Here is a 26,770-nt window from a genome sequence, read left to right on the forward strand (position 1 = left end):
GAAGAGAGTAACAGCTGTTTGAAGAGGAGTTGAGAAAAGTGAATTTATAGCTGTCACCTTTTTGTGTATGTGCAGAAGAGAGAGAAAGGGGAAGACCTGGGGCTGCAGAGAAGCTCTGTTGTCCTCCCCGTCACAGGGGAGGGGAGGACATGAATTGTTCAGATTATCACCTCCCATGAAGTAGAAAGCAGGCAGGACTTGCCCATGTAACCACCCCTCTGCACTGTCTAACCCCGCAGACAGGGGCGTAACTAAAGGCTCAGGGGCCCTGATGCAAAACGTGAGCTGGGACCCCCCCCCCTCTATTTGTATCTGTACCCGTACCCATACCTAAACCATGCTGCACAGAGACATAACTTGAAGCTTCTGGGCCCCAATGCAAAACCTGTAACAGAGCCCCCAACTATAAGGCTTTATTCATAGCACTGGGCTCCCTATATGGAGAAGAGAGGCCTTATGGGCCCCCTAAGGCTCCTGGGCCCGGGTGCAACCGCATCCCCTGCACCCTCTATAGTTACGCCCCTGCCTGCAGATGCTGCAGTCATTGCTGAACGAGGCATCTAATTGGTTTTACAAAAATAAATGTAAAAACTTTTTTCCTCTTTGGCCACTTTCACACAAGCATTTGGAAAAACACAGCGCTTTACAGCGTTTTTGTGATGCTGATGACGTCACTATTAGTTTTTTCCCCTTCTGGTGGCATAGTAGCGCACCTTATTCATTATAATCGGTGATGTAGGGCATCAAAAACACATTGCAATGCTGAAGATAGAACATACAGCGCCCGTTTCAGCGCGCATTATGAAAAAAGCTGTGCTAAAACGCTCATCTGAGAAACCCCATTGAAATGAGTGGAGGCTTAGTGCAATATTTTTAATGGGGGGTTCAAAGCACCTGCTAAATGCTGTAAAAATGCCTGTGGGGGAGAGGCCTTACCAAGGATTCAAGTATTTACAAATGTGCAGAGGTTACAGCTAGTAGAGGAGAGCCGAGGTGCGCAGACCTGGGCAGGGTGTGCTATGATGCCTGCTTAGAAGAATAATCAGTATGCATGCCAATCCAGAATAGGAGCGTGCCCGGCGCGGCACGGAGGCAAAGATCTGACTCTTCAGCTCATTAGAATACAGTGCAGGAAAACTTCAATAGCAGATTGCAAAAGCAAAGAGTCATAAGGAAATCTCATTAGCAGCTCTGTTAAAAGGTTTGGGCCTGGGGGCATGGCCTAGCAAGTGGCGGGAGCAGACGCAATTCCAGGAGCTGTTCCATGAGGAGAACGTTCGAGTGGTCCCCTGTGATCCTGACTGTCCCCCAGGAATAGAAAACCCTGCCCCTGGCACAACCGGACAGAGAGGAGCAGTATGAGACCCTCCGCGGGCTTCTAAGTGAAGGAGAAGCAGTGCGGCCTACCTGACCAGGAGAGTTCCCAGGCTGAAGTAGTTGCTGAGGCCGGCTGGAAGTGAGGGAGTCCGGTAGCGGTCGGATCCTGCAGCTGCCTGCACGGAGGGACCAGCGGGACAGAGAGTAAGAAGTGGTAACTGCGACTGAGAGGAGGAGTGCGGTCAGCATAGCTGCAACGGAAGGGAGGTGAGAGAGTCTGGGGAGCCACTGAGAGAACGTGGTGGAGTCTGCACCTGCTTCTAGCAGCTAAGTGGGCTGAATTGCAGTAAACTACAGCTGAGCACAGGCTGCAGTGGAGAAGAGGATCCTGTGGATAAGCTTCATTGCTGCAGCGAAAAAGTCTTGAATCCTAGATCTATGCCTGTGAATATAGGAAAGGTTCCATTAGAAATTTGCTGGACTGGGAGAAATCCTATTTGTGGATTTCAAGGTACTCAAGGATTTCAAGATACTCAAGGTATGCAGACAGTCGGCTCCCCTTCTAGCACTATAGATCTCTTTCAAGAAGTTTAGAAGCCGGGGGCGTGGTTTAGTCAAACTCCGGAATGGCCACTTAGACCAGAGATTCGTGTTCCAGGCTCTCCAAAGCATCGTAAAGCAACTTAAGTGACCAGATTCTTACCTCTTCACTTCCATAGCAGTCCCCGCGGCTCTCCGATGTCCCAGCGCAAGTCCTCCCAAGCCCAGACAGGGCGCCTGTAGGATTTCTTCTCCGCACACGGCAGACCACGGGATACGGCATTGGAGGTCCCGCCATCATCCTTCTCCCGGCCGGGAGAGGGGAGAGAAACTTTGGACCCATGCTGTCCCTGATCGCAAAGCCTGACACCCCTGCAGGAGGATCTTGCTGAGGCTAATGTAGCCTGCAGGTCCCCAGGGAGCTCCGCTTCTTCTCTACAAACATCTCCTAGGGGCGAGTCCTTTGAAAATCAAACACTATGTGCTCACAAATTGGCGCCGGCTCTAAAGACTCAGCCTCAGTTTTCTCCTTCAGCCAGTCCACTTAAGCAGCGTCTTAAACTGTCACATGAGCAGACTGACAGTACATATATGCCTCCTGTAAATGACCTTATCTCCTTTATGCCTATCAAAGAACAACCAGCAACCTAAGCGTTTATAAAGGAGATGGTGGTTGCTCTAAGGAATTCCCTCCAATCTAGTTTTGACTCTTTATCACACTCCCTGAAGGCAGAGGGCCACACATACTGAAAACAAAATGGGGGAACTCAGTCACTCCCATAACGAATTGATTGACTCTCAGTACGCTCTATCACAGGAGGTAGACGCCCTTAAAACCAAAATGGCAGACATGGAGGATAGAAATTGTCAAAACAATATCCAATTCAGAGGAATTCCAGAAAACATTCCAGCAACGGGAATGATCAAATATCTCCCAACAACTAATACAAGCCGTGCTGCCTGATGCCACGCCAATGGACTTGATAATTGACAGAGCTCATACGCTGCCTAAGCCCAAATTCATTCCGGATAGTGTCCCTAGGGACATATTAGCACGGGTCCACTTTTTTCATATAAAGGAGGCTGTTGCATGCAGCCCGCAGGCTAAACCAGTTACCAGCACCCTACTCAGAAATCCATCTATATATGGACTTGTCCACAGTCACTAGCACATTACGCCAGGAAAAAAATTCCTTACAAATGGGGTTTTTCTCCGAAGCTTTTGATCCATAAGGATGGCACAAACCATGTCTTTCTCAAACCAGAGGATGCAACTTCTCTTGAAATTGTGGAACATCTCCATTGCTGCTGAGACACCTGCACTTCCTTCTAGGAGACCCAGAAATCCAGTGAAGAATCATCTTTATGGAGGGAAGCTTTTTCTAACCATGCTGATATCTTGTGTGTACAGGAGACCCACTTTGCTGTCTCCGCGTGTCCAAAAATCTTGCACACTAAATTTCCAAATATTTTCCTGGCATGTGCACATAACAAAAAAGCAGGATTAATGATTGCTTTTAGGCTGGGTTCACACAGGGCGGATTCCCGTCGGAAACCTCGCGGTTTGGCCTCAGCAAAAAACGCGAGATTTCCGCCGGGAGAAGCGCCGCGGCGGCTTTGAAGCAGCCCGACCGCTTGCTTTTCCGTTGCAGCCCACGCTCCATAGAGGAGAGCGCAGCCGCGATGTAAATAAACAAACAAAAAAAAGTAAATAGACATGCTGCATCTTTTGAAACCGCGGCTGCGGCGGCCGCGGTTTCAGCCGGATTTACCGCAGCGGATTAGCCGTCCTGTGTGGACGAGGTTTCTGAGAAATCTCGTCCACATGGCTGGCTAATCCCGAGATTAGCGGCCGCGGGCGGTTTTGCCGCGGGCGGATCTGCTGCAGCAAAACCGCGGCAAATCCGCCCTATGTGAACCCAGCCTTAGAGACCCTGTCCAACTAGAAATTTCTTTCCAACAACTTGACACTAAAGGGAAATTTATAATTCTCACAGGGAAAATAAACTCAATTGCCTTCACAATCTTAAATGTGTACGCGCCTAATCTTGCGCAAATTCATTTCCTAAACAAAACCATGAAGAAGTTGCGGAGGCATGAAGTGGGTAAACTAATTATCTGTGGTGACTTTAATCTTACACCAGACAGACATATAGATTCTTCAGCCAAATTAACAAGAAATGCTCTGTCCCTACTTCCCTGGCTTCAAAAGGAGGCAGTATATGATACGTTTAGATGTCTGAATGCCTCGGCCAGGGAATATACCTTCTACTCATCGCGTCATAGAACCTTCTCAAGAATAGATTTGATCCTGGTTGACAGGTGGACCTTACTATCTGTTACAGACGCTAAAATTAACACCAACATGGTCTGACCATGCTTCGATTTCTGCCACTTTTCTGTGGTGATGCCCTGGAGAAGGAATTAAACAATGGAGAAATAATCTTTTCCTGATGGGAATTCCCCAAAATTCTAAAACTATTTCAGACACTCTGAAGGAATTTTTTGAGTTAAATGCCAATCCAGAAATGTTCCCGTTATCCATATGAAACACTCATAAGGCTTACATTAGAGGGATTCTTATTAAGATGAGCGCTAGACATAAAATAGCTAGAGCTGCTCATCTTAGTGACATTCTTTCACAAATTACTACCACTGAACAGCTGCTCCGAGACCTACTCTCAAACGAAAACCATGAGAAACTTTTTCGACTTAGACAAAACTTACGTTCCCTTCTCATGGAAAATTTTGATAAAGCAATGAAATCATCTAGAATACAATACTATAACTCATTCAACAAAGCCTCTCGTTTAATGGCGAACTTTGTTTAAAAAAATTATTAAATCTAAAATTCCTTTTATTTTTAACCCAGCTGGAAAAAATCTCCCACCCAAAACAAATAGCTGAGATTTTCCGTCAATTCTACAGTAAACTATATATCCTCAAAGAGGATATCTCCACTCCTGAACTGTCCCTACCAAAAATTTCATCGTACTTTCAGACCCTGAACCTCCCATTTCTGTCCGAGGCCCAATTAACTCAGTTAAAGGGGTTGTCCCGCGGCAGCAAGTGGGTCTATACACTTCTGTATGGCCATAATAATGCACTTGTATTAATGTACATTGTGCATTAATTATGAGCCATACAGAAGTTATAAAAAGTTTTATACTTACCTGCTCCGTTGCTGGCGTCCTCGTCTCCATGGTGCCAACTAATTTTCGCCCTCCGATGGCCAAATTAGCCGCGCTTGCGCAGTCCGGGTCTTCTCCTGTTCTCTATGGGGCTCCGTGTAGCTCCGCCCCGTCACGTGCCGATTCCAGCCAATGAGGAGGCTGGAATCGGCAATGGACCGCACAGAAGAGCTGCGGTCCACGGAGGAAGAGGATCCCGGCGGCCATCTTCACCGGTAAGTATAGAAGTCACCGGAGCGCGGGGATTAAGGTAAGCGCTCCGGTAAGCTTTCTTTAGGTCCCTGCATCGGGGTTGTCTCGCGCCGAACGGGGGGGGTGGGGGTTGAAAAAAAAAAAAACCCGTTTCGGCGCGGGACAACCCCTTTAAATAAACCTATCTCAACGTCAGAAATTCTTGAAACAACTAAAACACTAAAATCTCAAAAATCACCAGGGCCTGATGGTTTTTCCAAGGAATACTATAAATGTTTTACACTTCTCCTTGCACCGCATACGGTCTTAGCCTTTAACCAGGCCATATCACAAGGCAACCTCCCTGAGGAGATGCTTGAAGCTACGGTAGTCAGTCACCATCCCCAAACCTGGCAAAAATCCCTTAACACCTGCTAACTTTAGACCAATCTCCCTCCTGAATTGCCATACAAAAATGTATTCAAAAATTTTGGCCCAAAGATTACTTGAGGTCCTTCCTGGTCTAGTACATTTGGATCAAGTAGGTTTCATAAAGGGGAGGCAGGCACCTGATGGCACAAGAAAAGTGCTAAATCTTCTAAGGAGAATAGAAACTTCATGCTCTCCCGCAGTTTTAATAGCTCTCGACGCTGAAAAAGCGTTTGATAGACTCCATTGGGGTTTCACCTTCTCGGTCCTTGAAAAGTTCGGTTTTATAGGTAATATACTTCAAGCAGTTAAAGCATTATATGCCTCCCCGAGAGCCAGGGTACTAGTAGACGGCACTTTATCCGAGCCTTTTGTTATTACAAATGGCACACGTCAAGGATGCCAACTATCGCCCCTAATCTTTACTTTAATAATGGAACCACTGGCAGAACATATTAGACTAAACACACATATCCACGGGATTCATGCAGGAATGCGGCAGTATAAAATAAGCTTGTTTGCTGATGACATTTTGCTAACTCTATCAAAACCCGAGGTTTCTATTCGAGCAGCCTACATAACCCTATCACAATTTTTGGATGTTTCATACTATAAATTAAACTTTTCCAAATCTCAAATTCTTAGCGCACATTTGAGCAAGGATTTAAGAAAAGAACTTCAATTAGAGTTTCCTTTCCAATGGCAATCAAAAAGTATTCCATATTTAGGTATCTATTTGTGTCTTCCTCTTGCGGATCTGGTCACTACAAACTTTCTTCCGCTACTAAAAGACTTACAAAATGAGTTAGATAACTATAAAAAAAACAACAAACTTCCTGGTTGGACCGCACTATCTTATATAAGATGATGATCCTTCCTAAAGTAATGTATTTTTTCCGAACATTGCCAATTCCGGTACCTAAATCTATTCTACAGAAATTTCAAAAACAGCTCTCCAACTACATCTGGGAAGGAAAGCCTTCTAGAACTTCCCTGTCTACTCTAGCTCTCCATAAATCCCAAGGCTGTGTGGCCCTCCCAAATCTTGAAGCATACCGGTGTGCTATCACTTTAAATCAATCCTTATCTTGGTTTATAATACCATCATTGGTTAGTTGGCCAAGCCTAGAAGCAGAACTAATTGGATCCAAATTCCTAATGTCTCTAATCTACGCAAAAACCATCACCACTATTGTACCTTCTTTAGGTTCGACATTTAGTACTCCTCCTCTAACTTTACCAATCCAAAACACTCTAGAAGCATGGGGCAAATTAGTTCTATTATCAGACAAATCACGGTTGCTTAAATTATAAAAGATTCCTATCGATACATTGGAGTATTTTATTCCAGATATACAACTGTCACATTGGTCTTAAAAAGGTCTGGTATTTATCTCGGACTTATTCATTGACGACACATTTAAACCATTTGTGCAGTTGATGAACGAATTCGATATCTCCCCATCAGACGTATTTAAATACATTCAAATCAGATCCTTTCTTCAAACGACTCAACTACATGAGGTGTGCATACCAGAGGCAATTTATCAGTGTCTCACATTAAATCTACAACTCAACAAATCAAAAACCCGTTTCTTTTATGATCAACTGGCAGGCAATCTGAAAAGTGGCAAGAAATGCCATCTTTTAAATTGAGAAAGAGCTTTGGGAATCAATATACCGTCTTCTAGCTGGCTAGAGTCTTTTGTTTGGGCGAACCAACGTCCAGATGTGCAAATATGATGGAAACTCACCTAAAGTTACTCACAAGGTGGTACCTTACACCTACTCAGCTTAAGGCCCGACATCTCTCCAGTGATGCTCAGTGTTGGAGAGGGTGTAAACAGGAGGGTTCACTTCTTCACATAATTTGGTCATGCCCACCAATTGTTTCCTTCTGGAGGGAGGTATTTTCTCTACTAAAATCAGCAACAGGGGTATCTGTCCCATTCTCCCCAGAAATAGCCCTTCTGCTTCTTAACCTAAAAACAATCTCTCCCCCAATTAGGCAGTTAATAGGACATATCCTATTGGGGTCAAAACGTCTCATTGCAAGGAGGTGGCGGACTCATAGAATCCTTGCAATTGAAGAATTAATTCACATGGTCTCCGAACATAGTATCTACGAAAGAGTTCCCGCCTTTAGATCTAATTCGTTAGAAAAATATGAATCAATGTGGAATCTGTGGCACAAATAGTTTCCTATATGATGTCTTCTCCTATGTTCTTTTCCTAGTTACTATCCTTATATAGTTGGGGATGTTTTTCTTCTCACAATATTTCTTTATAAATCAGTAAATCTTTGTTTTTGCTAAATTTTCTACTTGCAGATTTAAATGTCAAATAATTTGCATCATAATGAGTATAAGACCAGCCGACAAGATTCATATGTATTGTAATTTGAGATATTACTTTTTACAATGCTCATTACATTACTGTCTGTATTTTATTCTTATGATGCCAATAAAAACTGATCGATTAAAAAAAAAGGTTTGGGCCTCCCTCACTTCAATGGGGGCTTCCCAGACAAGTGTTAAAACGCAGCATTTTTGAAGTGATGTCTGTTCTATTTTTGGGCGTTTCAGCATTTTTAAACGCTGTGCATCGCCCATTGAAATGAATAGGCAGCCTTGTCAGCACTGCCTGATAATGCGGTACAACCTGGTACTGGGTTTTTGAAAGTGTTAAACGTAGGTTGCTGAGCCTTAGCTACACTATGTAAAAAAAGAAATACACACTTAGCAATTAATGGTTTTGATTGGTGCATCGAACTTTGCTCTGATTGGTTCTCGAGCATCGCAGCTCAGCCAATCAGAGCAATCTCTTGCTGGAGGCGGGGTTTTCAAACCCCGTTAACAGAAAGAGATGCTTTATCAGTGCTCACGAGTTCACAGAAGCCTGCAGGAATGCCAGAGAACAGCGGGACGGACTCAGACGGCGCCTGCTAGGTGAGTATAAGACATTCCTTGAAAATAAGAGCCTGTGTCTCTTTTTGGGCAAGAATTCATATGATAGGGTCATATTTTTGGGGAAACATGGTATGACAGTTGGCTCAGTCCTGGCATTCAGCCTCCTTGGCTTCATTTTCAGCTGTGCTGAAAACGCAGCCAAAACATTGTCAAAAATGCATGACAACGCTGCTGAAACCGCAGTAAATGTAGCATCGGTAAATGCAGCATTCAAAAATGCAGCGTTTTTGCAAACTCCAGTGTGAGGGTCCCATTAGATGAGCTGATTCTCTTTTGAGTTATCGGGTGATGTCAGCGCTCTCATTCACTCTTGTGCAGCCTGTTTAGACAGGGAAATGCATTGTTGGCTCATTTAAACAACCAGCGATGATTTTTATGCCTGCAGAAACCATGCAGCCAACGGAAAGGGAACGATTCTTGTCATTCAGTTGTCTGGCATTTAGACTGAACGATCCGTTTACTTTCACTCATTTGAATGATTTTTTGTACAATAATCACTCCATCTAAACGTCCCATTTTGGTGGATTGCATTGTAAAATGTGATGACCGGTTCCCTTCAAAGCATTTCGTAAAGGAAAAAACTTTTAAGCTTTTATTTTTTCCTTTCCTACACAAACACTATACGCTCATAGGAATAAGCCCTAAGGACTTGGTTTTTGCAGGACAACTTGTATTTCTTAATGGTACCATTTAACGTGCCGTATAATCTAATGAACAATTTAAGAAAAATTCTAAGTGGAGTCAAATGGGGAAAAAAATGCAATTTCACCATCTCTTGTGGGGGATCCTGTTTTAATGACGTATACACTGAAGTTCAAGTGACACAATAACTATATTCTATGGGTTAGCACAATTATGGTGATGCTAAACTTATATTGTTTTTTTTGTTGTACTACTTAAAAAAATTGAAATATCTTTAAAAAACATCATTGCTACAATCTCTTGACCGCAAAAACTTTTTTTAGTTTTCAGTTGGTGCGGATGTGCGAAGGCTTGTATTTTTTTGCCAGATGAGCAGTAATTTCTACTGGTCCTATTTTGGGGTTCATATGACTATTTGATCGCTTATTACATATTTTCATGTAGATGGAGGTGACCAAAAAAGGACAATTCAAGTGCTATTTTGTTTTTTTTCTGATGGCGTTGACCATGTAGGATAATTAATGTGGTTTAATAAATCAGAATTTTACAGACTTTGTGTCATAAGGGAGTACATAAAATACAAAAAGTTGTAGGATTACTTGGGGCATGCACCCTGTGATCATCAATAGTAACTTATTACCTGTCCCTTCCTCCTCCACGGATGCCTCCACCTCAAGTTCTCTTGCGTAGTCTGAACTTCGCAGGTCAAAATGTGATAATTCCACCACTAACTGTAGCTTCCCGGAGTTGTCGATCTGTGGAGAGAAGGAATGATGTCAGGGCCTCAGAGTCCATCCTCTGCACTGACTGATCTGGATCAATCAACAGCAATGATTTCTGAGATTCGGTATTTATGGAAGCACTGCAACATTAGTCATGTGATCCTGACAACTAGAACTCACAGTTTTTTCCTTTAATTGCAGCTGTATGCTCATGCCCTTACAGTTATGGGAAAATGGGCATTTTCTTGGTGCTCCCCCAGGATTACCAGCTGACAGGCTAGACCCTCCTAAGGAAGGACCCTTCTCTACCTAATTTTCAGGTGACCTGAGAGGTTACCAATGGCAGTCAAGCTCTTATGTATTCTACCTGGCCTTTATATTTGGCTCTCATCATTGTAGTGTAACTGGGAAGCTCTGCATGCTTTCCCCCTTAGTAGACTGTCAGAGAGCCCTGGAATTGTGGTGCCAAATATAGGACCAGCCAAACCACTGGGACTCTCTCTACCTGCTGTGCCCCCTGTAGCAACCCCAACAGTAATAGTAACCCCTGTGGCCCCAATAGTAATAGTTCCCCCAGTAAAAACAGTGCCCCTAATGGTAACAATGCCCCCAATAGTAATAGTGCTCTCAATAGCGGTGAGGAGAGTCAGGGGTCATAACCATTGATTACTGCAGCATCGGCTGAATTGGAGAGAAAGAAGGTGAGTGATATACTAGATGCTGTGGGGTTCCTGCATGGCTGGAGATAATCTAAGCCACCAATTATATTTTACTGCCCATTAATTTAAAATAGAAACCGGCGTTTCGACTTAATTACCAGCTGGGTTGATACATTTCAGCCAGCCAATAACCCCAGATGTAACAGTTAGGGCTAATTCCGCCGCGTTGCCCCGCAGCTATTAGGTTCTATTGAACCTAATAGTGCAATGCTCACGGTGTGGAATTCCTATGCGGAATTCTGCCCCGTGTATTCTTCTGTACTCACCCGCGGCATCTTCTATTTGCCACGGGCGTACACGTGGACGGCTTCTAATGCACTCAATGGAAGCCGTCCTTCACGCTATCTTCTGCTGTGTAGCACATATGACGCGGAGGGCATGTCATGTGACATGGACACGTGTCTCATGACGCTGCCGGCGCGTTATGCGCTCTACTGCGCATGCGTGCGGGAGCGTCATGCGGGACGTCAGGCGGTGGATTCGGAGGTAATTATGGGGTCTCTGGGAGCCGTCGTGACAGACTCCGCTGCGGTATTCCGCTTGCGGCGCCTGTCACGGCCGTGTTCATAAGGCCTTATGTTGCAGTCAAGAGATGCCGGATAGTCATGGGAAACGTCATTTGCCTTGAGGCTGCTAAGAGGAAGTGAAGGTGATGTATGTGTCGGTGTGAGATGGTTATTTTGGGTTGCAGTAGATAGAGTACTGTCACTTTAAGAGAGTAAAATGCGGGTTACGTTTAGGAAAAATTAATTTGTAAAAAGTGTCGCCCCATCTATCATCACTATTACCTAACCTGCCACTGGACAGGTACCAACCAACCGTTACAGTAGAGCGGCTCACTCTTTGGCCCCTTTACCTTGGCAGTATGAGTATAAGAGAGGTCTCCTTTCTTGCCGTCTTCCTTCTCCTCTGATCTCCACCCCCACCACCGCAATGGTCTCTTCTTTTGAGTGATTTTAATGGTCGCGTTTCCTGGCACTCTTTCTCCGTATGTGTATCTATAACATAGATGAGAGGGAAGTGGGAAAAGCACAACCATTAATATAACAGCTGAGGACAATGATGAGTCCTGAAGCCACAACACAGAGAACAGTCTGGAGGAACATAAGGAAATACACAGAAGGAGGGTCGCAAGAAAAGACGGATCTGGAGAAATGACATTTTCTGGACTGGAATTCAAAATGTACAACTTACAGGCCCGACACCGACATGGGGACTTTCTGATCCATGATGGAGAGGGAAGATGGACAATCAATATGTGTATCAAACTTAGAAAGGACTGAGGGGAGAAAAGAAGGAAGTTAAATAGAAAACACCAAGCAGAAGGGTACAAAAGACTGTGGTAACCATTCACTACATTATTTGTACTCAGAGAGGTATCACTGTGTATTATCTGTGGTGTTACATAGGACTGCAGGACACATCCACTACATTATCAGTACTCAGAGACTTATTACTGTAGGTTATCTGTGGTGGCACATAGGACTGCTGAGCTGCTGTATCCACCCTCTGACTTCCTTTGGGCATGTGTGGTTCAGTATTGGTTGATTGCAGCTTCAAGCATCTCTCTGTTACTTACAAGGCCTGGGACAATTGTTTTCTCTTACTCAAGGGAAAGTAAGGTTCTGGACTATGGTTAGAGGGAGGCCTACTACCCCCCACTCTTTGGGGCAAGGCGGAAGAGGGTGGGGATGTATTGCAATCGGCTACCCTGAAAAGACTCAGGAGAACAAGCCATAAACACAGTGATGTGTCTCCTGGAGACCACCCAAGGTGGCCATCAGGCTAATCAGAGTGAGGGACAGCGGCCCTCCGGTGCCTTGGCTGCAAGCAGTTCCAGTAATGGCTCTCCTGAAGCCAGGCCAAGTGCTTATGGAGGAGACGGGGGACAGTGTAGCCCCTGGAGTATGTAAGCAGCTTTGCTTCCAGTATCACTGCAAGAATCCAGGAGTACTGTGAGGCCAGTGGCGCCATCAAGAGGCTCCAGGAGCCATGTCCCTGGCCAACAATTCAGGTGGGACAAGGAGGACCCAATACAACCAGGACATCTAAGAAATAAAGTTAAAGATCCTCACCCTGGTCAACAGAAGGATGACCATATTTAAGGGCGCAGATCCCTTTTGCAGAAAATCTGGGGAATGATGACCAGTTTGAAGGGTTGCAGGAGGGTCTGGCTGAGGCATGTGATGATATGAAGGACTCAATGTCTAATGTAGAGCAGGCCTGGTAGCTGCCTGGATAGCCCCCTTTGATGACTCAACCTGGACCCTGCTAATGTGGGTTCAGAGCACAGGAAGGGTTGTGGAAAAAGTAGGAGGTTACTCAGGATCGGGTAGCCGCCAGAAGGGCCCTGACGTGGGCCTAGGGAAGTGCTGTTGCCCAGCATAGGGTGATCTCAAGTGTTTCAGGAAGGTGGAGAAAAAGATGTGAGAGGGACACCTAGATTTAGGTGGCCCCAAGAAGGGCCCTGCACTGGGCCCAAAGAAAGTGGATTGCCTGGTGCCAGATGGCCACATTGCAAAGATGGCAGATGTGGGGGGTTGTTTGGCATTGGGGTTAGTGAATCTGTAAATATGGTGACAGGACGTGAGGCTGAAGGCTGTTCTGTTGGTCTGTTTCCCATCAGGGTATTTGTGAAATTTCCAGCTGGAATTCGTTCAACAGGGTTACACTGGGTACTGGGTATGCCTCTTACTCCTCCTCCCAAATGGAGAGCTGTTATTGGTTTGGTCACAGAGAAAAAAGAGAATGATAAGAGTGAGAATATATAGAACATGGTAGTTGTGTCAATGGGATAAAGGGGGGAGCGTGATATGGAATGGTATGTATGAAGGAGATGTGGTGTATGGGTATGGGGGTGGTAAATCTAAATAATGCAGTATTAAATGTTGGCATGTCTGCTGGTGGAAGAGTATCTGGGGGAAGTAAGGGGAAAAGTAGTGAGAGTACAAGAGTAATGAGTGAGGAAGGCGGGGCAGGAGTGCTTGGTGGTGTGTCAGGGTGATTTGGGGAGGAGTGTGGGCCCTAGTCCACCTTTTCCCCACTCGGTAGTGGCAGCTCCTAGGACCTATGCGAGTGTTGTCACCAGGGTAAAGGGGTGACATTCATCTCATTGCTTCCGGAACCCCAGGTCACATCATCTTTTCCTGTCGGTCTTAAAGAAAGGAGAGAGGTTGGTCACTGTTTGGATAGCTAGGTTTAGTACAGGGGCCTTCCAAGAGCAGAAGCATGGAGAAGAGGCATGGTCATTTCCTACAGTTGGGCAGCGGGGTCCAGGAGGAATATGGTCCGTCTCCAATGGGGAGGCAGAGGTGACTTCCCTAACTTTGAATGGGGATGCAGCCGGGCCAGTTTTCTTTCTTCTTTTGGTTTGCGATATTTTGTAAATATATACTCGTATTCCTATTTATGGCTGTTGTATTTTGGCAATTTACCTGTTATTTTGTTATCCTTTGGTAATATACATTTATGTTTTTTTTTACTTTTATAATGAAAAGATCCACTGTGTTGTCTGTGGTGTTACATTGGACTATTGGTCACATCTACTACATTATCTGTCCTCCGAGAAGTATTACTGTGTTATCTGTGGTGTTACATTGGACTACCAGTCACATCTACTAAGTTATCTGTCTGCAGAGAGTTATTATTATGTTATCTGTGGGGTTACATAGGACTGCAGGTCACATCTACTACATTATTTGGCGTTAACCTCTTAACGCCTTTTGACGGCCTGTGGCGTTGGGGCCTGTAGGAAGAGAGATCTCACAGTGATCTCCCTCCATACATCGCATGTGCGGCTGTTTCTTGCAGCCGACACCCGGTGGCAACAGCTCTGATGAGTCACGGGTTGCTATGTTCATAAACGTCCGATCTATCAAAGTAACAGCGTCAGAAAAAACGTTGTCAGAAAAAAAGAAAGAGCGCTACAAATGTGCTTTTTTTGTTACCATGTCTCCAAAAAAAAAGCAATAAAAAGCAATCAGAAAGTCGTATGTATTCCAAAATGGTACCAAAGCAAAAAAAAAATCCAAATACTACAGCAAAAAAACCCTATATAAATTGATCGTAGTAATCGCACTGACCCATAGAATAAAGTTATCGTGTCATTTTTGTTGCAGTTTCTGCGCCGTAGAAAATAGCGGAATTTCATTTCTTTTCCATTTCTCTCCACTTGGAATTTTTAATAAGTTTTTCAGTACATTACATAGCAGCATTTAAAAATACAACTCGTCACGCAAAATACAAGCTTGCAATTGATGGATAAATAAAGGAGTTACGACTTTTTAAAAGGAAGAAGGAAAAAACGAAAATAGAGAAACAAAAGAAAGCTTGGTCACTAAGGGGTTAAGGGATTATGACGAAACGCAAATAGTTCAGCCCCACCGTCAGACACAATCAGCTCTGCTTCATTTGTGATCCACGTGTACTTACCGTATTTGTCCACAGAAAACATCATCTGTTCATCATCAGCCTTTACAGTGTACATTCCCAGTGCTGCATCAGGGGACAGCTGGTATGAGATGTCTGTAATCCCCGAATCATCGCTGACATTTTTCCATTGGGCCAAACGGTTTTTCTGGGGATCCTGTAGATCAGTAGTAATGATATAACAAATGGAATATTGAGGGGTTTAGATGGAACAACTGCCCCCTACCAAGATAATAAAACTAACCCCCCTGCAGTCTACGGAGACAACTCTCAGCCCAGGAGCAGCGCTGTCTGCCTCTCTCAGAGCAGTATATCCCAGCATGGCCTGAACCACCTGTCAGACACAAACACCAACACCCAATCACACCCAATCAGCTGCCTGTAAACCCAAGGCTCTATAGGGCAAATTTATCAAGGGTTGTGCACCAATTTTCTTGTCTCAGAAAAGTCACTGGTTTGAGGTTTGTGGGTTTTTGCTTAATAATGTGCAGCTTTTAGCTGTTCTGCACTGCGGCGGCGAGAACAAGGGACATGGTTTGCGTGGTGTAAGTTTTTAGACGTATTTAAGAACGGTGAATCTTTAAAAAAGTCGTAAGATTAGCCATAAATACAATCCAGTAATTGGGAAGCATAAAATAGACTCAAAATGTCTAGAAATAAAGATGCAGCACTGTGATCAACTTGGTGCAAATAATGCAACATGGTGTCCAACAAAGAAAAATCATACACAATAAATCTTGCCTTCTGTGTACAGTGGGGGAACAATCAAGGAAAGAATCTATGAAGCCTATGTCTCCTCAGTGCCCCCCTCTATTGTATGATCTCCTGAGTGCGGCCCCCTCTATGTCTTCTATGTATTATTGCCTTAGGTATGATGACATAGCCAAGACTCCACTGATAACAACTTACCTGGAGCTCAACCAGCTGATACTGAGGAGACAAAATATAAAAATCACATTAAACATGAGACAATGAGTAATTACATGCAGCAGAGTCATATATATGCGTTCAAAGAGACAACGAGGTCATTATGTACAGAGGGGTTTTATACAGAGCCGAGTCGCATTAATATGACCACCAGCTAGTATCCAGAGTAACCACCGTGTGCCGCACAGACAGCAGCTAGACTGGCTGGGAGAGACTCAGTAAGGTGGAGGTAGGTGGTCTCAGGTATCTGGAGCCATACTGACTGCATCCCACAATTGCTGGAGGGTCTATAGAGCGAACACGATGATTGAGGTCTCATAAAGGCTCAATTGGGTTTAAGTCTGGGGAATTAGGGGGCCAGGTAAGTACTTGGAAGTCTTGGTCATGCTCTTCCAACTACTGTCAGACATTTCTAGCTGCTGACATGTTGCATTGTCTTGTTGGAAGATCTCATCTGCTCCAGGGAAGACAATCAGCATGTATTGGTATAGGTAATCTGCAACGATGGATGCATAACCAAATTGGTTCAGTGCCTTCCTCATGGGTGAGTGTAGTGGCCCAGAGTTGGGGTGTCTATAGACTAGATGCATGCCCGTTTTGTGTAAACTGTCTTGTGTATATTTGTGTGTACTTGTTTTGGTTCCTGTTTGGTGCAAATGCTAACAAACTTTGTTGTGGCAAACTGTCTCCCGCTAACTAGTTTTTGAGTGTGGTATTGTGGGAGTTTAGGAGAAGTTTGGGGGCAGAGTCGAGAGTAGTGAAGAGAGAGAACAGATATGTAGTCGATGTAAGAGGACGTGTCAGCGAGAGGCTGAAGCTCCTTCTTGCTTCTGCCTGTTTGTAGCCGTGGGCCTATCTCATTTGCCGTGGGATAATTTCCCCTCCGGGGACTGAAGCACTGAGTAATGGCTCCAGCATTGACAAGTCAAAAGGAGTAACTAACAAGCCAGAAAAGGCAATAATTGCGTGTTGATCCACGGTGTCAGGAGTGTTTATCCCTGAAGATCGTCAATCAGATAACTTAGGACACCTAGATTACGGGAAGAAAAGTGCCTCCTAGAAGAACGTGTAACAGAGTTGAGTCAAAAAGGAAGCCTGCCAAAAGTGTTGTGTCTGGGACTATTCTTTACATCTGCCTGTTCTTTTTTTTGCACCGCGCATAGCTGGGCTGGGCCACGTTCCGCCATTGCTGAGAAAGGGATCACAGAGCCACCCATGACAATCTATCTTGAGAATCCCATGGTCTCACCCGTAATGGCCGGCCTCCGCTCAGACGCCGCATGAGCGACCGATTAAATACTAGGGAAAACCTCCCATAACGCTGCCACCACTGGCTTGTGGTTTTCCAGCAATGATTGCAGGGTGTTTGTTTTTTGATGTTTCTCGCCAGACACGCCAACGTCCATCCATTTGAGGAAGCCGAAAACGTGACTCATTGGAGAAGGCAACCCTTCACCAATCAGCAGTGGTCCGATTTCGATACTGACGAGCAAATTGGACTCTTTTCTTTCGACTAGCACAGTGACCATCAGATTTAGTGTTCTCTGATCTGTTGTATTAGACATGTCTTGTGACCCCCCCGGGTTCATGGTGAGTGGCTCCGCTGTAATGTATCAGTCAGCCTTCCGGGATTACTTTGCGGGGGTCCAATGACGTCCCTCTGTGAGCCCTTCACATGCTGCGATCTACATAGATGTGGTGTCCCGATGTATCCCCGCTGTTGCAGTGGGAGGTTGGCTATCGGTGACAGCTGGCTCCCGCTGTCGGATAGCACAGGATCTCTGCTGATCTCACGCTACCCACAGGATGTAAGTGTATGTCCTGTTGCGATAAGTACCCCACAGCCAGGCATATATATATATAAATGTTCTGCTGCCATAACTTTATCTTCATTAATATAGCTGTGAGGAGCTCATTTTTCGTCAAGATGACGTGTAATTTATATTGGTACAGTTTTGGAGTACATACGGGGTTTTTATTACATTTTTTTTCTTGGAGACACGGTGACTAAAAAAAAAGAATCGCAATTCTGATGTGTACTTTTTTTCTTTGCTGATGATTTTTACCATGTGGGATAAGTACTCTTACTGTGATAGATCAGACATTCATGGATGCAGCGATACTAAATATGCTTTTTATTTAGAGTATTTTTATGTATAAATATATAGGAAAGGGCGGGGCGTAAAAAATTTTTTTTACCACCTTTTATTTTTTCCTAATTGATCCCTTTTTTTTTTTCTTTTAAATTTATTTAAGTCCCCACAGGGGATTTACACTTGTGATTTATTTTATCACTCATACAGTATAATACAATACCATAGTGTTACATCTTGACAGGCAATTTATTTGGCTGCTATGGCCTCTATTTGGCTTCTGAAGGCCTCCATGGCTAATTGTCTATGAATCCATACCTCTGACATGGCTTGATAGACTGCCTGTCAGGATGCAGTATAGTGCAGTACTATAGTATTGCACTATATTCTATGAGCGTTCCAGCGATCACAAGTTCAAATCCCCAATACGAACTAAAAATAAGTTTTAAAAAGTTTCATTACATTTTTACAGAAAATGCTCTTCCATATTTATAATAAAAAATGAAAAAATCTAACATCTTGGTCCCTATGGTTACTGAAAAAATGTTTTCAAAGTCATGAGTGAACCAATTGGTTTCCTCAAAAGTGAAGGAATTAATATAATTCCTTACTTAGATGATTTGTTAATAATCTCAAACAATTCCCACACGGTGGAGCTACACCTGGGGGAGATGCTCAAACTTATCACCGAGCTAGGGTTGCTTATAAATTTTGAAAAATCTAGCCTAAAACCAGATACTAAGATAAGTTTTTCACAGAGTTCTTTTAGGCTCTTATAAGACGGGCGGAAATTCCGCGGCGGGATTTCCGCCGCTGGAAGCCTGCATAGGATTGAGTTAACAAACACAATCCTATGCAGATGAAATCTCGCGCGGCAAACAAACCGCAGCATGCTCTATTTCTGAGCGGGGCTCGCAGAGCGCCACACAGAAACTTCACTCACCCGCCGCCGGCACCGGTGAGTACACGCTGCTCTCTGCAGGCACTCAGGTCGGGTCCCGCGGCGAGAATTCTCGCTGCCGGATCCGACGCAGCCATCTGCAGGCGGCCTAAATGTTACTCTCTTTTACCTCCTACTAAAAGAAAGGATTTGATCCTCTCTGTTAGTAAATTTAAGAGAAAGGACTTGGTCTCTATAAGAGAGAGCATGAAGGTCCTCAGGCAAATGGCGGCTTGTTTGCCAATGGTCCCTTGGTCTCAATTCCATTCCAGACCCTTACAGCAGGAAATTATGTCGGCCTGGGATAGGAGGCAACTCTCACCAGATAAAACGTTTAAATTGTCAGCTATGGGGAAAAAGTCTTTAGATTGGTGGTTAGCAACTCACAACCTGAAAAAAGGGGTGCGGTGGTCCCTATCCCTGTCCTTTGTGGTAAATACCGACGCTAGTAGGTCAGGTTGAGGGGCAACAATAGCGAGTGAGAACCTGCAAGGTTCCTGGTCGGTCTATGTCAGCTCTCTATCTTCTAATTATAGAGAGCTTAGAGCAGTGTGGGAAACTTTAAATCAGGCCGTAGACACGGTACGTGGAAAACACGTGAAAATACTATCTGACAATATGACAACAGTATCTTTTATTCGTCACCAGGGCAGTACCAGACACCCTCATCTACAGTAGTTGTCAGAGAGAATATTCTCCTGGGCAGAAGACAACATAAAGTCACTATCAGCAGTGCATCTAAAAGGAGAATGGACTTTAAACATGGACGTGTTCCAGTTCTTGACGTCTTAGTGGCGGTTATGTGATCATCAGATTGCTTAGTGAAGTCTTACTTTCACTTTTTAGTGCATAGCTCTCATTAAACGCTATGTACCCGAGAAAGGAAAGGGCAGAAGCGGTTAAAAACTGCTTCTCCTCCAGATTCTCAGCTGTAACTATCATCGAAGGACCTGACCTGCTCATGCTTGATTGCAGAAGCAGAGGCTTTAATCTTGCGCCTTTGTTTTTTTTTGCCATCTGCGGGATTAAAGCCCAGGACCAAGCGCTGTATATTTACCACACTTGGTCCTTAACCCCTTAGTGACGAAGCCTGTTTGCGCCGTAATGACCAGGCCAAATTTTGGAAATCTGACATGTGACACTTTGACAAAGCATAACTCCGTAAAGGTTTTGCATATCCAAGTGATTCTGACATTGTTTTTCCGTCACATGTTGTACTTCATTTAGCCGGTAAAGATAGGCCAATACAATTTGTGTATATTTAATAAAAGCGCCAAAATTGGAAAAAATTTGAAAAAATTGTCATTTTTTCACATTTTCAACCGCAATATCTCAAATGTGAAAACATACTGTACAAATTTTTGATAAGATATAAATTCCCATTTGTTTACTTTATTCTGAATACACATTGGAAAAACTTCAGCTTTTTTTATGATTTAAGAGACGTACAAATTGAACATTGATTTTTAACATTTTGAGGAACACTTTGTTTTCCTGCACCGAGCCAAGATGGCAAAGTCTCAAACACCCCCACAAATGACCCCATTTTAAAAACTACACCCCTTACTGTATTCACTGAGGGGGTCGTGTGTATTTTTACCCCACAGTTTTTTTTCAGGAATTAATGCAAGTTAGAGGACAAAAAATAAAATTTTATATTTTTGCAAATATGCCTCTTAGAAGACAGGATTTTTTTCTATAATGCACATGAAAATGAGTATTTGCACCCAAAATGGATACCCATGTTTGTCCCGTATTCAGAAACATCCCCATTGTGGCCCTAATCTTATATCTGGATGCACAACAGGGCCCAAACCGAAAAGAGCAGCCGGTGGCTTCCAGAACAGTCATTTTGCTTGAAGGCAAAGTGGCCCCATTGTCCACTTGAAGAGGCCTTGAGCAGCCAAAACTATAGAGAACCCCCACAAATGACCCCATTTTGAAAACTAGACCCCTTAATGCATTCATCTAGGGGTGTACTGTGGAATTTGACCCCGCAGATTTTGAATGAATCTAAGCAAAGCAGGAGGAAAAAAAATATGATTCATTTTTTTTGGCAATTATGTCACCTTGTACATAGGAATGAGGACTTGTACCACACAATGGATCCCCCTGTTTGTCTCGTGTTCAGAATCATAGCTATTGTGGTCCTAATATTATGTCCATATGCACAACGGGGCCCAAAGTGAAAGGAGCAGACGGTGACTTTTAGAACAGACATTTTGCTGTGTTTTAGACCCCATTGCCCACCTGTAGAGCCCTTGAGAGGCTAAAACGACAGAGAACCCCTACGAATGACAACATTTTAAAAACTAGACCCCTTAACCAATTCATCTAGGGGTGTACTGCGTATTTTTACCCCACAGTTTCTGAATGAACCTAAGCAAAACAGAAGGAAAGAATTATGATTTTAAATGTTTTTGGCAATTGTGTCATTTTAAAACATTTTTTGTACAGCACACATATAATGGAAGACTTTCACCCCAAAATGGATTCCCCTGTTTGTCCCGTGTTCGGAAACATACCCATTGTGGCCCCAATATTATGTCCGTATGCACAACGGGTCTCAAACCGAAAGGCGCATCAAACTTTAACTGTCTTAACCTTTACGTAATCGTCATTATCCATTGGATAACAGCAATCATGTTATCGGGGACCGTTCACTGTGGCCCTCGGTCACTGCTCTAGGCTCACGGCTACCTTTAGTGCCCAGGAGCAAGAAGACTTTAAATTTCCCGGGCCCTCCGTAGTTTCTGCATTTGCGTCTGCCATTTTGCTGATGGGCACATGCGCCAAAGTTGGGGAAAGGTCAGCGGATAAAGATCCCATCGGTGACATCGCCAGAAGCTTTAGGTAAGTAATTTTACTTCCCCTCATGTATCTGACCCGTGACTGGAGGTGAAACTTTTAACTTTTTTTTACTTTTACGTGATTGATGTTTTCTATAGGAAAACGGCGATCACGTGACCAGGGGCCGCAAACTGCGGGCCCCCGTGTAATGTCCAGGCTCTTGGCTATGTTTGGTAGCCAGGCGCGGGGAGATTTTAAATTACCCTGGCAATCTGTCACTGTGGCAATTAAGGCTCTTGGAGCAAATATAACCTTATCACTGAAAAGGCCTTGACACTAAAAGAAAACACTTCCTAACCCACTAGGGTGGTTACCTAAACAGACACACAGCTACAGACAAAAACATATAACCATTCATCTGGTGGAAAGATGAATGTAAGGGTGGACAATAGAATGAAAAAATTACTGGGTACAAAATACCCCAAGGTGTTACAGGGTATTATTATTAAATGTAGCGATAATGGTATGACGCTACATATCAGGATGGTTTGGAGTCAAATATGACTGACATAGTAATCAATTGATATAGGATAGATGTGAGTACTATTTGATCAGTAACTGTATGACCTCTTGAATTGGGTTGCTGTAAGTATCACATAGAGAGTAATCCTATGATGCCATATCGCTAGATCCACGTATTAGTGGGTATTGCCACCCACTAAGATAGTAGTAATGGTCTATCCAAACCCGTAGTTCATTAATTAGTGTAAAAAGGGTTAATAGTCCAACAGCACCGTAATGTGACGCTGTGACTGAACTGGACTAGTTATCGCCAGGAGTCACTAAAAGATTTTTTTTGGAGCGATGTCCTAAAGGTATCGTCTATCGTCGACGCGTTTTCACAGTGTAATACTTTATTAAGCCCTGGCAATCTGTGGCTTTTGCTCATGCATCCGCCATCTTGGCGGGGGGCGCGTGCGCCAAAGCCATCGTGAGGTCCAGGGATAAATCCGGGGCCTTAGGAACATCATTTCATCTCCCCTCACGGATATGATCCATGAGGGTAGATGCCACTTAAACTTTTTTTTCTTTTTTTTAAAACTTTTTTTACTTTAAAGGATTGCTGTTATCCATTGGACAGCAGCAATCATGTGACCGGGACCTGGGAGGCCAGGACAGCGCAGGACATCACGGAGAAGGCGAGTGAGTACTTTCAGCTGCTCTGATGGATCTGATCCATCAGAGCAGCTGAATCTTTAACTTTTTTTTAACTTTTTGCTAACTTTTATATGATCGCTGGCATTCGGTAAATGACGGCAATCATGTGACTGGGGGAGGGGTCTCGCAGCCCGGAATGGAAGCTCCAGCTTGCCTGCTACCTCCGGGAGCCGGCAGCATGGAGCTGTCACGTCCTCAGCTTGCAGGGCCTTGATCCCTGCAGGAAACATGTTTCTACGTCCTCAGTGATTAAGGCCCAGTAAGCAAGGATGTAAAAAGGGGCTGGTCACTAAGGGGTTAAAAGGGTTTCAGAACATCATATGGAACTTAAATGGCACTATTGATGAATACAACTGGTCGCACAAAAAACAACATGCCCTTGGGCAGCTACAGTGATGGAGAAATAAAAGGCTTATTTTTTTAAAAGTGAAGAGGAAAAAACAAAACTAAAAAAAGGACCCCGTCATTAACGGGTTAAAGATGAACGCCCACTAGTCGCTTTGCTTCACTGAGCTGAAATTAAGTGACTAGCGACTAATGAACTATTTCTCGTTCATCACCCTGTTGGGTCCAGTGTTTACATGGGACAACTATCAATCAGACTCACTCGTTTGAGCAATTTTTCACCCGATAGTTGGCCGATGTAAATCCACCCTTAGATGGTTGGTTGGATGGATGAATGGATAGATGGATCTATGAATAGTTTTTGGAAAAATGTTGAAATGGATGAGTGTAAAGATGATTGTACTTGTGGTTTAATGATATCTACACTGACGGTCAAAAGTTTTAAAACGCCTCAATCTTTCCAGTTATTGTTTATATTAATGCAGTTCAAATAACGTGAAATAGTTCAAAGCTTCTAAAGTAAGTTAAAAACATAAAAAATATCATGACATTTTAACCTGAAACACAACAATAGTTAAAATCTAGAGATGAGCGAGCACCAAAATGCTCGGGTGCTCGTCGCTTGAGTCGAGCTTTCCGCGATGCTCGAGAGTTCGTTTTGAGTAACGAACCCCTTTGAAGTCAATGGGCGACATTTTTGTATATGACCCATGCTTGCTAAGGTTTTCATTTGTGCAAATCTGCAAAACCTACGAAAGTGATGGAAACGACAGAGAAACGGATAGGGCAGGCGGGGGGCAACTTGCTGGGTTGCATCTCAGGTTCCCAGGTCTCACTATTAAGCCACAATAGCAGCAAGAGTGCCCCCCCCTAACAATTTTTACTTCGGACAAACTCTCATTAGCAAGGCACACCTTAGCTAAGCACCACACTACCTCCAACCAAGCACAAGCACTGCCTGCGGGACACACTGCTGCCTTTTCTCCTGGGTTACATGCTGCCCAAACCCCCCACACGACCCAGCGTCCACAGCGCACGCAAAAGTGTCCCTGCGCAGCCTTCAGCTGCCCTCATGCCATATGCTGGCCTCATAGCCACACCACCCTCATGCCTATTTATAAGTGCGTCTGCCATGAGGAGGAACCAGAGGCACACACTGCAGAGGGTTGGCAGGGCCAGGCAGCAACCCTCTTTGAAAGTGTGGGCGATAGCCCACAATGCTGTTGAGAATTGATAATAGATTAACATTCGATCTTCATTCCAATCCTGTGCCACCTCCGTCAGGAGCTGCAAACGTGGTCATAAAGGGGACTCCGCTGCCAGCCCAGCACTTCTACACATCTCCACAATGCAGCAATACTCTGTGTGGGAAGTATGTGAGTGGGCCCTGTGTCAGACACTGTCCCAGCAAACACCTTGTGTGTCCCAAGGTGCTGCGAGTGACATAGCAATGGGGACTCCATGTGTCCACACACTACTCATTCTGTTTGGGTGTCGGATACCTCATTGACAATGCAAGGGGTAAACCATCTGCACTCTGCACCCTACCCAAGTCTGTCAGTGTTTTGGGGAAAGACAGGTACAACTCCGCTATGGCAAGTCTATGTGCACACGCAGCATGGGTGGCTAGCAGGTACACACAGACGGTACAGAAAGAAATCCCATTGCAGTGCCCCGGAAAACTGAGGTTACGTGAGAGGAAACACATGTTGGCTGCGGCCCACAGTCCATGCCCTAGACATTCAGGGTTATTTTTAAAAGTGCCATGCAGGTACAACTCCGCTATGGCAAGTTTGTGTGCACCCGTAGCATGGGTGGCTAGCAGGAACACACAGACGGTACAGAAAGAAATCCCATTGCAGTGCCCCGGATAGCTGAGGTTATGTGAGAGGAAATACATGTTGGCTGCGGCCCACATGCCATGCCCTAGTTAGTCTGGGTTTTTTGGGGGGCCAGATAGGTAGAACACCGCGATAGGAAGACTTAGTGCACCCATAGTATACACAGACCCCTGTAATATTCCTGTAGCAAATGTATAAGCTGACCCCAGTAACAGTTATGTTGCAGAAGTCTAGGGAGACCCCAGTAACATTTCTGTAGTAACAGTATAGACAGACCCCAGTAACATTTCATTAGCAGAAGTATAGGCAGACCCCTGTAAAATTTACGTGCCAGAAGTATAGGCAGACCCCAGTAACATTTTAGTAGCAGAAGTATACGCAGACCCCCTAGTAACATTTGTGTAGCAGCAGTATAAGCAGGCCCCTGTAACATTTCAGTAGCAGCAGTATAGGCAGAGCCCAGTATTTGTAACATTTCAGTAGTAACAGTATAGACAGACCCCAGTAACATTTCTGTTATAACAGTATAGACAGAGCCGAGTAACATATCTGTAGTAACAGTATAGGCAGACCCCTGTAACATTTCTGTAGTAACACTATAGACAGATCCCAGTAACATTTCTGTAGCAGAAGTATAGGCAGACCCCAGTAACATCCTTGTGGCAGCAGTATAGACAAGCCCCTGTAAAATTTACGTGGCAGAAGTATACGCAGACCCCAGTAACATCCTTGTGGCAGCAGTATGGGCAAACCCCTGTAACATTTACGTGGCAGCAGTATAGGCATACCCCTCTAACATTTAAGTGGCAGCAGTATAGGCAGATCTCTGTAACAATTATATAGCAGCAGTATTGGCAGACCCCTGTACCATTTCCGTAGCAGCAGTATATGCAGACCCCTGTAACATTTCAGTAGCAGCAGTACAGGCAGAGCCCAGTTTTTGTCACTTTTTAGTAGGAACAGTATAGACAGACCCCAGTAACATTTCTGTTGTAACAGTATACACAGAGCCGAGTAACATTTCTGTAGTAACAGTATAGGCAGACCCAAGTAACGTGTCTGCAGCAGCAGTATAGGCAGACCCCTGTAATATTTATGTAGCAACAGTATAAGCAGACCCCTGAAACATTAATGTAGCAGAAGCATAGGCAGACCCCTGTAACATTTTTGTAGCAGCAGTATAGGCAGACCCCAGTAACATTTCTGTAGAAGTAAAGGCAGACCCCAGTAACATGTCTGTCGCCACAGTATAAGCAGACCCCTGTAACATTTACGTGGCAGAAGTATAGGCAGACCCCAGTAACATTATTGTAGCAGAAGTATAGGCAGACTCCTGTAACATTAAAGTGGCAGCAGTATAGGCAGACCCCAGTATCATTTCTGTAGCAGCAGTATAGGCAGACCCCACCACCATTTATGTGGCAGAAGTATAGGCAGACCCCAGTAACATTTTTGTAGCAGAAGTATACGCAGACCCTTGTATCATTT

The 26,770-nt window shown here is 44.3% G+C and overlaps 1 protein-coding gene across 1 annotated transcript in view; it reads right to left on the bottom strand.

The window, feature by feature from the left end:
• Window positions 1-26,770, bottom strand: part of LOC136626754 (alpha-2-macroglobulin-like protein 1) — a 194,995-nt gene that overhangs the window by 136,687 nt on the left and 31,538 nt on the right. The window contains exons 5-9 of the mRNA XM_066601760.1: window positions 16,038-16,058; window positions 15,132-15,285; window positions 11,895-11,979; window positions 11,557-11,698; window positions 9,900-10,014 (exon numbers count right to left, since the gene is read on the bottom strand). Coding sequence (XP_066457857.1) covers window positions 9,900-10,014; window positions 11,557-11,698; window positions 11,895-11,979; window positions 15,132-15,285; window positions 16,038-16,058 — 517 coding nt within the window. The remainder of the gene's footprint in view (window positions 1-9,899; window positions 10,015-11,556; window positions 11,699-11,894; window positions 11,980-15,131; window positions 15,286-16,037; window positions 16,059-26,770) is intronic.

Source organism: Eleutherodactylus coqui, chromosome 4 (assembly GCF_035609145.1).
Source record: "Eleutherodactylus coqui strain aEleCoq1 chromosome 4, aEleCoq1.hap1, whole genome shotgun sequence".
NCBI lineage: Eukaryota > Metazoa > Chordata > Amphibia > Anura > Eleutherodactylidae > Eleutherodactylus > Eleutherodactylus coqui.